The sequence below is a fragment of the Hippopotamus amphibius genome, chromosome 9 (genome assembly GCF_030028045.1).
Source record: "Hippopotamus amphibius kiboko isolate mHipAmp2 chromosome 9, mHipAmp2.hap2, whole genome shotgun sequence".
NCBI lineage: Eukaryota > Metazoa > Chordata > Mammalia > Artiodactyla > Hippopotamidae > Hippopotamus > Hippopotamus amphibius.
The window spans coordinates 50,457,674-50,470,500 of NC_080194.1; the positions used below are offsets into that span (position 1 = coordinate 50,457,674).

General features: G+C 36.4%; 1 protein-coding gene across 1 annotated transcript; it reads right to left on the bottom strand.

The window, feature by feature from the left end:
• Nucleotides 1-144: 144 nt before the first annotated feature.
• LOC130861456 (claudin domain-containing protein 1-like) lies at nucleotides 145-1,031 on the bottom strand. Its single transcript, XM_057750360.1, has one exon. The coding sequence runs from the start codon at nucleotides 958-960 to the stop codon at nucleotides 199-201; it is 762 nt and encodes a 253-aa protein (XP_057606343.1). The 5' UTR covers nucleotides 961-1,031; the 3' UTR covers nucleotides 145-198.
• Between the last annotated feature and the right edge of the window lie 11,796 nt (nucleotides 1,032-12,827).

Here is a 12,827-nt window from a genome sequence, read left to right on the forward strand (position 1 = left end):
ATGGAATCACTCAGGTTCCATATAAATTTCAGTGGTATTGAGAAACAACCTTTTGCATGAATAAATAAAACGGATTTTCAGGATAAAATGGTATACTCACAAAAAAAAAGTTAAAAACAATTGGTGGGGGGAGATGAGGGAAAATATTAATATAAAAAAATCATAAAAATGGCAATTGTAAAGCAAGCAGCTTCCCACTCATGCCACACGATATGCCTTCATTAAGGTGTACTCTTTCCGGTTGGTATGAGCGGCCCAGATGAAGAGAGCAGAAGCCATGAACTGTAAGGGAGCTGAGACACAAGCCAGGCAGAAGGACCATCCGAATTCTCCAGACACATTCTCAGGCAACTCTAGTTTCTGGTGGAGTAGTTCAACTCCAGCAACGTAACAACTCACGGAGCCCAGTGTACACAGACCTGCAAGGAGATGGAGAATGCCTGTGGCAACGGTGGGGTACAAGCTTCGGCAGATACAAGCACAAAGTCCAATCAAAGCCCCAAAGCACATCAAACCTAGATTAACAAAAGGTAAAAGGAACTGACAACGCCAAAGATAGGTCCGAAGCAGATCAATCCCACTATTGTGGTTTCCAGGATCAACAAATTTCTCCATGAACTGCTCATTTAGCGTGAAACACATACATTTTGTGACCGTATCAAATGACTCTGTCCTTTCTGGTGGGCTATACCAGTATGTGTTTGGGGGAATAGTGATACACCGTCTCCACAATCCCACTGTGCCATTATATCGGAAAAGTGCATCATTATAAGTCTTTTCATCTGCCTCATCACTAGCAAAGTCGGTCCAGATGCTTTTGTTCAAATCGCTGGAATTTTCTTGAACTGGACTTCGATACTCATACCAGAAGTCTGTGCCAATTGAGGCTGCTATGTAGATGGTAGAAATGAGGCTAAGCACACAAGCAATTGCAAATGCTGTAGCAAAACGGTTATCCATTCTGGCATTCAGACTGCTCGCCCATCGTCCTGTTCCGCCAGCTTCACCCTCAAGCTCAAACCACAGCACCCTGCTCTCCCCGCGCCTCCTCTGATGCTGTTTATCTATTTTATATACAGTAGTTTGTATCTGTTAACCCCATACTCCTTACTTATCCCTTCCCCACTCTTTCACCTTTGGTAACCATAAGTGTGTTTTCTATAGTCTGTTCCTGTTTTGTAAATAAGTTCATTTGTATTATTTTTAAATATTCCACATATAAATGGTATCATTGTTAGGTTAACTGTGGGTGACTCAAGAACAAAATGAAATCCAAAAGATGTTTGTGATGCTTTATAATTTTCCCTAAATAGCTTATTTTTGGTGCATATATTTTTCTTTTTGTTTTGTTACATATTTTGGAACTATTTCATCCATTTGAAAGAAGACTGGAAACATGTTTTCTCAGATCCAGGTATGTGGGTCTACGATGCCTGGTATTTTAACTGGCTGGAATGGAATAAAAATAGGTATGTAGTATGAACTTGCGTTTTAATGAAATTGCTGCCTTTTTGCTTTGATTCAATAATCAACATTTTTATATTTATTTTATTTTTAGAAAATAGTGGAAGTTGGAAAACTTTTAAGAGTATGTATACTCATTACAAATGTAGTGCTCTGTGGGCCTAGCAAGGAAGATGATGTCAACATGTGTTTGGAATGCGTCTTACATGGCTAGTATTGAGATAGGTACAAAAGTAAAATGTTTAAATATGTGTTTGGGTTTTTTTTTGCTTTCAGTGATTTTCAATCATTAAAAAATTATTTATTTTAAAAATGAACTTTATTTTTATTTTTATAAGCCACTTTATTGAGATATAATTCATATGCCATATGATGGACACATATAAAGTATACAATTCAATGATTTTGCATATATCCACAGAGTTGCACAAACAGCACCACAATTGCAGATCATTTTCATTACCCCAAAAGAGACTCTATGCCCTAAGAGATGACTTTCAATCTTTAAAAGTTACTATCGTACTATCATTTAAGTGTTTTAGGTATCTGTGTTATTCTATCAATATTAAAAACAAAAATAAATATTAGAAATGTCTTTTATAAGTTGAGAGAAGAGAGATGAGTGTACATAGGAGTATTTCACACATTTCATTAAGATTGCTGACCTTGATTTGCATCCAGATTCCAGAAGGATAAGTAGAAAGATTTAGTTGGTGAGGGGAGGTGGGGCATATAAAACACAGAAGCTGCTGCTTTCACTCATGGCTGTCAAAGATGGGCAGCTGGTAGATGTTCTGTCAAAATAAAGTTGGAAAAGTGTTTCTCAACCATCATCCTGAACACTGATTGTTGTTTTTTTTTTAGATTGAGATACACTTGACACGCATCACTGGTAAGTTTAAGGTGTACAACATAATGATTTGACTGACATACATCATGAGGTGATTATCACAATAGGTTTGGTGAACTTCCATCATCTCATATAGATATAGCACTGAAGAAAGAAAAAAATTCCCTTGTGATGAGAACTCTTAGGATTTACTCTCTTAACAACTTTCATATATAAAGCACAACAGTATTAATTACATTTATGATGTTGTACATTACATCCCTAGAACTTATTTATGTTATGACTGGAAGTTTGTACCTTTTGACCACCTTCATTCAATTCTCCCTCCCATACCCCACTCCTGGTAGCCACAAGTCTGATCTTTTTTTCTATGATTTTATTTTATTGAAGTTTAATTGACCTACAACATAATGTTAGTCCTTAATAGACAACATAGTGATTCAATATTTCTATATATTTCAAAATGGTTACCATAATAAGTCTGTCATCTGTCAACATACGAAGGTATTACATAATTATTGACGGTTTTTCCCACACTGTACATTTCATACCTGTGTCTCATTTACTTCGCAACTGAAAGTTTGTAGCTCTTAACCTCCCTTACCAAATTTCTCTCCTTCCCTCCACCTTCCTCCCCTCTGAAAACCACATTTGTTCTCTGTATCTATGGTTCTGTTTTTGTTTAGATATGTTTGTTCATTTACTTGTATTTTAGATTTGACATATAAGTAAATTCATACAGTATTTGTATTTCTCTGACTTATTTTACTTAGCATAATACCCTCTAGGTCCATCTATGATGTTGCAAATGGCAAGATTTCATTTGTTTTATGGCTAAGAAATATTCCATTCTACATATGTATATAATATGCCATATCTACCTTATCCATTCATCTATCAATGGACACGTTGCTTCCATATCTTGACTATTTTAAATAATGCTGCAGTGAACATAGGAATGCATATACCTTTTCAAATTAGTGTTTTCTTTGCTGTACAAAAGCTTTTTAGTTTGATACAAAAGCTTTTTGGTTTGATGTAGTCCCATTTGTTTATTTTTGCTTTTGTTTCTCTTGCCTGAGGAGGCATAAAAAATATTACGGAGACCACGTCAAAGAACTTACTGCCTATGTTTTTTTCCATTTGTTCCATTAGGTATTACATTTAAGTCTTCAATCCATTTTGAGTTTATTTTTGTATATGATGTAAGAAAGTATTCCAGTTTGATTTTTTTGCATGTAGCTGTCCAGTTTTCCCAAAATCATTTATTGAAGAGGCTGTCCTTTGTCATTATATATTCTTGCCTCCTTTGTGATAGTTACTTGCCCATATAATTGTGAATTCATTTCTGGGCTCTCCATTCCATTCCATTGATCTATGTATTTGTTTTTTTGTCAGTACCATACTGTTTTGATGGGCTGCAGATTTTCTGCTGAAAGTTATCTAATAGCCTCATAAGACTTCCCTTGTATGTAATTAGTTGCTTTTCCTTTGCTGATGTTAATATTCTCTTTATCTTTAATGTTTGCCATTTTAATTATATTATGTCTTGGTTTGGTCCTCTTTGGGTTGATTCTGTTTGCTACTCTCCTTGGTACCTGGACCTGGATGTCTGTTTTGTTTCTCAGGTTAGGTAAGTCTTCAGCTAATTTGTTTTCAAAAATTTTGTCTGCCCCCTTTTCTCTCTCTCCCCCTTCTAGGACCCCTATAATGTGAACTTTAGTTTGCTTGATGTTGTCTTAGATGTTTCTTAAACTGTCCTCATTTTTAAAATTCTTTTTATTTCTTTTCTCTGTTAAACTGAGTGATTTCCACTGTTCTGTTTTCCAGTTCATGGACTGGCTCTTCCGTATTATCCATTCTACTACTGATTACTTCTAGTATTTTTAAAAATCTCGGTTATCATATTCTTCTAATCTGGTTCTTTATATTTCCTAATTTTTTGTTAAAAGCTTCTAACTTCTCACTCAGTTCATCCACTTTTCTTTAGAATTCTTTGAGCATATTTATGATCATTACCTTAAAGATTTTATTGGGTAGTTTGCTCTTATCCACTTCACTTAGTTCTTCTCAGATTTTATCTTGCATCTTCATGTGGAACATATTTCTCTGCCACTCAACTTTGCCTAATTCACTATTTTTATTTCTGTATATTTGACAGGTTGGTTATGTTTCTCAATCTTGGAGGAGTGACCTTATGTAGGAAATGTCCTAGGGAGCCCAGCAACACACTTCCTTCTGGTCACCAGAACTACATGTTTTAGGAATGCCCTCTATGTGGGCTTTGTGAATACTTTTGTTTTGGCAAGCTGGCTACTGTGGCTGGCTCCGAGTCTCATTGGTTGCCAGGGTATCCCTTTTGTGGAGGCTACTGGCTGCTCTTGGATGGGGCTGGTGGCTAAGGTGATCCCATAATTGGTTTTGGCCTGCTGGTGAGCATGGCCAATTCCCTAATATGCTTGACTGTGGGGTCCAGGGTGACTAGGCTGATTGTGGGTTTTAGTGTCAAGAAACTGGTGAGATTTTCACTTTGGAAATGACACTAGTCTATATATTAAAAGAATAGTATAAAAGAGGTGGAAACTTATTTCATCAAAACTGCCTTTCCCCTCCAGGTTTGTACCATTTTCACAAATGATGCTGATATGTTTTTACAAACATTTCTACACATATATTTAAATCTATTTTATGTATATAAGTATGATCAAGAAATCCTCAGGAAATTTATTATCTACTTGCTGGTGATAATAATTTTTATTAGCTTCTCCTCTTTGAAAATTCCTGTGAGATGAAAATGAAATTCAAAAAATTATCAGAAAAATTTACGTCAGCCAAAAGATGGAGTTGGTAGATCCTAGGGCCTGGTTCCTCTACAGAAACTTCAAAATATAATGCAAAAACTATCAGAAGCAACTTTGTGAGAAACCTGGAAAATAATCAAAGATTTATAGAAAAGAAGCAAACACTGCATTTTAAAAAGGAGCAACTTATAAGTGACAGGAAAGCTTTGTGGCATTTTACTTCCTCTTGCCTCACTTCTCTGACTGGCCTGAGAGTAGACTTGAAGATGGCAGCTTGTATACACAGTGTGAGCCCCTGGTCTCTGCTTCTGGAGGGAGCAAAGCAGACTATATTCTCAAAGAATTGTGTTTGTGTGTTTTGACCTATCTGAGGGCTACCTGAAGGACTGATGTAAGTTCCTTGATTTGTTTCACCTAACTTGAAATTTTCTCAGGGTGGAAGAGCGGCCACACAAAGGGCATTCCTTAAAAATGTTTTAAGGCAAATGAACAACCTGTTGCTGCCTGGGGTGAAAGATTACAGTTGAGGCAAAGCAAAACAAAACAAAGCAAAACAAGTGAACAAAGAAACAAGAAACAAGCAACAATAGCTCAATACTTCAACAGCCTGAAAGGAAAAGCTGGGGAGAGAGATTTTCTTGAGAAATTAGGGCATTGAATAGTGCTTGCCTATATCAGGGAATCTACAAAGACATGTGCATGCCCAGGACAGGTTGCATGCTCATAAAGACTCGAGAACACCCATAGCTTTCACCTCTGGCTACTCTTTAGGCTCAGTGAAAGCACAAAGTGCAGGGTAATTCAGAGTTGTGAACAGCCTGGCTAAGCATCAAAAAAACCAATTTGAAAATGCTGGAGAGGCTTTTGCCTTTCCTTTTCTTTTTCTTTTTCTTTTTTTTTTTCGGATCCAGGCATTCAAAGTAGTCTCTGTCAGCACTAATTGACCTCAAGCTAAAGGGACAGAGACTACAAAGACTACATCCAACAAAGTATACCAGCTTTACAAAAATAGTTTAGAAAAGTGACAACAATAACAGAAAACAAACCAGTACAACCTAAAGCAAGCAAGAATAAAATAATAAAATAAAATAAAATACATGAGGAGGGGGAAGAATATGATTTCCAGAGTTAACATATTATAGTATTCAAAATGTTCAATTTTCAACAAAAGTTGTGAAGTATACTAAGAAAGAAGAATGTGTGGCTTATTAACAGAAAAGTAAACAGAAACTGTTCTTCAGGAAGTGCATATATTGGATTAAAACACAAAGATATTGTCACCAATCCTATATATGCTCAAAGAGCTAAAGGAAACCATGGGCAAACGACAGAGGAAACCAGTAAAATGATGTCTCAACAAATCGTAAGATTTCTTGCTCTAGTTCTGTGAAAAATGCCATTGGTAATTTGATCGGGATTGCGTTGAATCTGTAAATTGCTTTGGGTAATACAGACATTTTCACGATGTTGATTCTTCCAATCCAGGAACATGGTATGTCCCTCCATCTGTTTGTGTCGTCTTTGATTTCTTTCATCAGTGTCTTAAAGTTTTCTGCATACAGATCTTTTGCCTCCTTAGGCAGGTTTATTCCTAGGTATTTTATTCTTTTGGTTGCAATGGTGAATGGGAGAGTTTCCTTAATTTCTCTTTCTGCTCTTCCGTTGTTAGTGTATAGGAATGCAAGAGATTTCTGTGCATTAATTCTGTATCCTGCTACTTTACTAAACTCATCAATGAGTGCTAGCAGTTTTCTGGTAGAGTCTTTCGGGTTTTCTATATATAATATCATGTCATCTGCAAAGAGTGACAATTTTACTTCTTCTTTTCCAATTTGGATTCCTTTGATTTCTTTTTCTTCTCTGATGGCTGTGGCTAAAACTTCCAAAACTATGTTGAATAATAGTGGTGAGAGTGGACACCCTTGTCTTGTTCCTGTTCTTAGAGGGAATTCTTCCAGTTTTTCCCCATTGAGAACGATGTTGGCTTTTTGTTTTTCATATATGGCTTTTATTATGTTGAGGTAATTTCCTTCTGTGCCCATTTTCTGGAGAGCTTTTATCATAAATGGATGTTGAACTTTGTCAAAAGCTTTTTCTGCATCTATTGAAATGATCATATGGTTTTTATCCTTCAATTTGTTGATATGATGTATCATGTTGATTGATTTGCGTATATTGAAGAATCCTTGCATCCCAGGGATAAACCCCACTTGATCATGGTGTATGATTTTTTTAATGTGCTGTTGGAGTCTGTTAGCTAGTATTTTGTTGAGGATTTTTGCATCTATATTCATCAGTAATATTGGTCTGTAGTTTTCTTTTTTTGTGACATCTTTGCCTGGTTTTGGTATCAGGGTGATGGTGGCCTCGTAGAATGAGTTTGGGAGTGCTCCGCCTTCTGCAATATTTTGGAAGAGTTTGAGAAGGATAGGTGTTAGCTCTTCTCAAAATGTTTGATAGAATTCGCCTGTGAACCCATCTGGTCCTGGGCTTTTGTGTGTTGGGAGATTTTTAATCACTGCCTCAATTTCCGTACTTGTGATTGGTCTGTTCATGGTTTCTCTTTCTTCCTGGTTCAGTCTTGGAAGATTGTATTTTTCTAAGAATGTATCCATTTCTTCCAGGTTATCCAATTGATTGGCAACTAGTTGCTTGTAGTAGTCTCTCATGATGTTTTGTATTTCTGAGGTGTCCGTTGTGACTTCTCCTTTTTCATTTCTAATTCTGTTGATTTGCATCTTCTCCCTTTTTTTCTTGATGAGTCTGGCTAACGGTTTATCAATTTTGTTAATCTTCTCAAAGAACCAGCTTTTAGTTTTATTTATTTTTGTTATGGTTTCCTTCCTTTCTTTTTCATTTATTTCTGCTCTGATCTTTATGATTTCTTTCCTTCTGCTCACTTTGGGGTTTCTTTGTTCTTCTTTCTCTAGTTGTTTGAGGTGTAAGGTTAGGTTGTTTATTCGATCAATTTCTTGTTTCTTAAGGTAGGACTGTATTGCTATAAACTTCCCTCTTAGAACTGCTTTTCTGCATCCCATATGTTTTGTGTCATTGTGTTTTTGTTGTCATTTGTTTCTAGATATTTTTTGATTTCCTCTTTGATTTCTTTAGTGATTCCTTGGTTGTTTAAGAGTGAATTGTTTAGCCTCCATGTGTTTGTATTTTTTGCAGTTTTTTTCCTGTCATTGATATCTAGTCTTATGGCGTTGTGGTCTGAGAAGATGCTTGATATGATTTCAATTTTCTTGAATTTGCTGAGGTTTGATTTGTGACCCAAGATGTGATCTATCCTGGAAAATGTTCCGTGTGCACTTGAGAAGAACGTGCAGTCTGTCGTTTTTGGATGGAATGTCCTATAAATATCAATTAAGTTGAGATGGTCTAATGCATCATTTAAAGCTTGTGTGTCTTTATTTATTTTCTGCTTGGATGATCTGTCCATTGATGTAAGTGGGGTGTTCAAGTCTCCCACTATTATTGTGTTCCTGTCGATGTCCCCTTTTATAGCTGCTAGCATTTGCCTTATGTGTTGAGGTGCTCCTATGTTGGGGGCATAGATATTTACCATTGTGATATGTTCTTCTTGGATGGATCCCTTGATCATTAGGTAGTGTCCTTCCTTGTCTCTTTTAATAGTCTTTACTTTCAAGTCTAATTTATCTGATATGAGTATTGCTACTCCAGCTTTCTTTTGACTTCCATTTGCATGGAATATCTTTTTCCATCCCTTTACTTTCAGTCTATATGTATCCCTTGGTCTGAAGTGGGTTTCTTGTAGGCAACATATAGAAGGGTCTTGTTTTTGTATCCATTCAGCCAGTCTGTGTCTTTTGGTTGGAGCATTTAATCCATTTACATTTAAAGTGATTATTGACATGTGTGTTCCAATGACCATTTTCTTAATTGTTTTGGGTTTGTATTTGTAGGTGTTTTCCTTTTCTTGTGTTTCCTACTTAGAGAAGTTCCTTTAGCACTTGTTGTAAGGCTGGTTTGGTGGTGCTGAATTCTCTTAACTTTTGCTTGTCTGGAAAGCTTTTGATTTCTCCCTCAAATCTGAATGAGATTCTTGTTGGGTAGAGTATTCTTGGCTGTAGGTTTCTCTCTTTCAGGACTTTCAGTATATTACCAATGGCATTTTTCACAGAACTAGAGCAAGAAATCTTATGATTTGTATGGAAACACAAAAGACCCCGAATAGCCAAAGAAATCTTGAGAAGGAAAAATGGAGTTGGTGGCATCAGGCTTCCTGACTTCAAACTATACTACAAGGCTATAGTGATCAAGACAGTATGGTACTGGTACAAAAATAGAAAGGATGATCAATGGAATAGAATAGAGAACTCAGAAGTAAGCCCAAACACATATGGGCACCTTATCTTTGACAAAGGAGGCACGAGTATACAATGGAAAAAAGACAGCCTCTTCAATAAATGGTGCTGGGAAAATTGGACAGCAACATGTAAAAGAATGAAATGAGAACACTTCCTAACACCATACACAAAAATAAACTCCAAATGGATTAAAGACCTACATGTAAGGCCAGACACTATAAAACTCCTAGAGGAAAACATAGGCAGAACACTCTATGACATACATCAAAGCAACATCCTTTTTGACCCACCTCCTAGAATCAGGGAAATAAAATCAAGAATAAACGAATGGGACCTCATGAAACTTAAAAGCTTTTGCACAGTGAAAGAAACCATAAACAAGACTAAAAGGCAACCCTCAGAATGGGAAAAAATAATTGCCTATGAAACAATGGACAAAGGATTAACCTCCAAATATACAAGCAGCTCATGAAGCTTAATACCAAAAAAGCAAATAACCCAATCCACAAATGGGCAGAAGACCTAAATAGACATTTCTCCAAAGAAGACATACAGATGGCCAACAAACACATGAAAAGATGCTCAACATCACTCATCATCAGAGAAATGCAAGTCAAAGCCACAATGAGGTATCACCTCACACCAGTCGGAATGGCCATCATCACACAATCTGGAAACCACAAATGTTGGAGATGGTTTGGAGAAAAGGGAACTCTCCTGCACTTTTGGTGGGACTGTAAGTTGGTACAGCCACTATGGAAAACAATTTGGAGGTTCCTTAAAAAACTACAAATAGAACTACCATATGATCCAATCATCCCACTCCTGGGCATATACCCAAAGAAAACCATAATCCCAAAAGAAACTTGTACCATAATGTTTATTGCAGCACTATTTACAATAGCCAGGATATGGAAGCAACCTAAATGCCCATCAACAAATGAATGGATACAGAAGATGTGGCATATATATACAATGGAATATTACTCAGCTATACAAAGGGATGAGATGGAGCTATATGTAATGAGGTGGATAGAACTACAATCTGTCATACAGAGTGAAGTAAGTCAGAAAGAGAAAGACAAATATTGTATGATAACTCACATTTACGGAATCTAAAAATGGTATTGATGAACTCAGTGACAAGAACAAGGAAGCAGATACAGAGAATGGACTGGAGAACTCGAGGTATGGGAGGGGGTGGGGGGTGAAGGGGAAGCTGAGATGAAGCGAGAGAGTAGCACAGACATATATATACTACCAACTGTAAAATAGATAGTCAGTGGGAAGTTGTTGTATAACAAAGGGAGTCCAACTCGAGGATGGAAGATGCCTTAGAGGACTGGGGCAGGGAGGGTGGGGGGGACTCAAGGCAGGGGGAGTCAAGGAAGGGAGAGAATATGGGGATATGTGCATAAAAACAGATGATTGAACTTGGTGTACTCCCCCCCAAAAAAAATTCAACACCATTTCATGAGAATAAATTACTTAAGCTAGGAGGAAGTAAACTTCCTTAACCTCACAAACAACATTCATGAAAAACCCATAACTAACTTCATATGCAACAGTTAGAGAATGAAATTCTTCCTCGTAAGATCAGGAACAAGACAAGGATACCCACTTTCCCATGTCCATTCAAGGTTATACTGGAAGTTCTAGCCAGAGCAATTAGGGAAGAAAAAAAGGCATACAAATTGGAAAAGAAGAAATAAAACTATTTCTATTCACAGATGACATGATCTTATATACAGACAATCCTAAGAATCCACAAAACCCAATTAGATATAACAAATGACTTCAGCTAAGTTAGAGAATATGGATCAAAACAGAAAAATCAGTTTTATATCTATACACTATCAACGAATGATCAAAAATAAAATTAAGAAAACTATTTCATTTACAATAGGATCCAAAAGAATGAAATACCTAGGAATAAATTCAATCAAGGAGATGAAAGACTTGCACATTGAAAACTACAAAACATTGTTGAAAGAATTTACAGAAGATCTAAATAAATGGAAAGATATACTATGTTAATGGATTGGAACACTCAATGGCAATATTACATAAAATGATCTACAGATTCAATATAATCCCTATTAAAATTCCAGTGGCTTTTTTTTTTCAGAAACAGAAAAGCCAAGCCTCAAATTTATATGACATTGGAAGGAGCCAAAACAATTCTGAGAAAGAACAAAGTTGGAGGACTCCTACTTCTTGGTTTCAAAATGTATTAAAAAGCTATAATAATGAAAACAGTGTGGTACTGGAACAAAGATAGACATAAAGATCAGTGGAATAGGACAGAGAGTCCAGAAATAAACCCTCGCATATGTGGTTAATTGATTTTCAACAAGGGTGCCAAAACCATTACATTAGGAATGAATAGTCTTTTCAACAAATGGTGTTGGAGAAAATAGCCACATGTTAAAGAATGAATTTACACCCTTAATTCATACTGCGTAAAAAATTAACTCAAAATTAATTAACAACCTAAACATAAGAGTTAATAACATAAAACCCTTGGAAGAAAAGATAGGGGTGAATCTTCATAACTGTGGATTTGGCAGTGGATTTTTAGATGATTCAAAAGAATGAACAATAAAAGAAAAATGATAAATTGGATACCATCAAAATTCAAAACTTGTGCATCAAAGAACATTACCAAGAAAGTGCAAAGACAACCTAAAGAATCTAAGAAAATATTTGCAAATCACATATCTGATAGGAATCTATTATCCAGTTGTATAAAGAGCTCTTACAACTGAACAACAAAAAGACAAACCACCCAATTTAAAAAATGGGCAAAGGAGTTGAAAGATGAGCCTGTAAAGAACATATACAAATGGCCAACAAACGTGAAAAGATGCTTAACATCATTAGTCATTAGGGAAATGCAAATCAAATGCACAATGTGATACCATCCTATAGCCATTATAGAATGGCTATAATAATAATACAAAAAATGAAATTAGAAGGTGTTGGCAAGGATGCGGATAAATTAGAATCCTTGTATACTTCTAGTAGGAATGTAAAATGGTGCAGCACTCTGAAAAATAGTGCGGAGTTTCCTCAAAAAGTTAAACATAGACAATACTGGACCAGGCTTTGCAGAGCGTTTCATCCCAGATGGACGTTCGAAAACAGGCACACTCCAGCGGGCGAGACAAACGCCGCAGGTTTTCCTCTCGCTCTTTAAAAATCAGGTCACGCTGATCCTCCTGAACCAGATCCATTTTGTGCACCAGGCAGAAGATTCTGGCGTCAGGAGAGTTCTGGAGGATGGCCTCCAGACACGACTGGTAATAACGCATGTCCTTTTCCAGTTCGCTGCTCTCCACGTCGAACACGTAAATCAGAACCTCGGCATTACGGAAGATG

Bases quoted from the DNA above. Each gene is read 5' to 3' on its own strand.
- LOC130861456 (XM_057750360.1), bottom strand. From the start codon at position 960: ATGGATAACCGTTTTGCTACAGCATTTGCAATTGCTTGTGTGCTTAGC.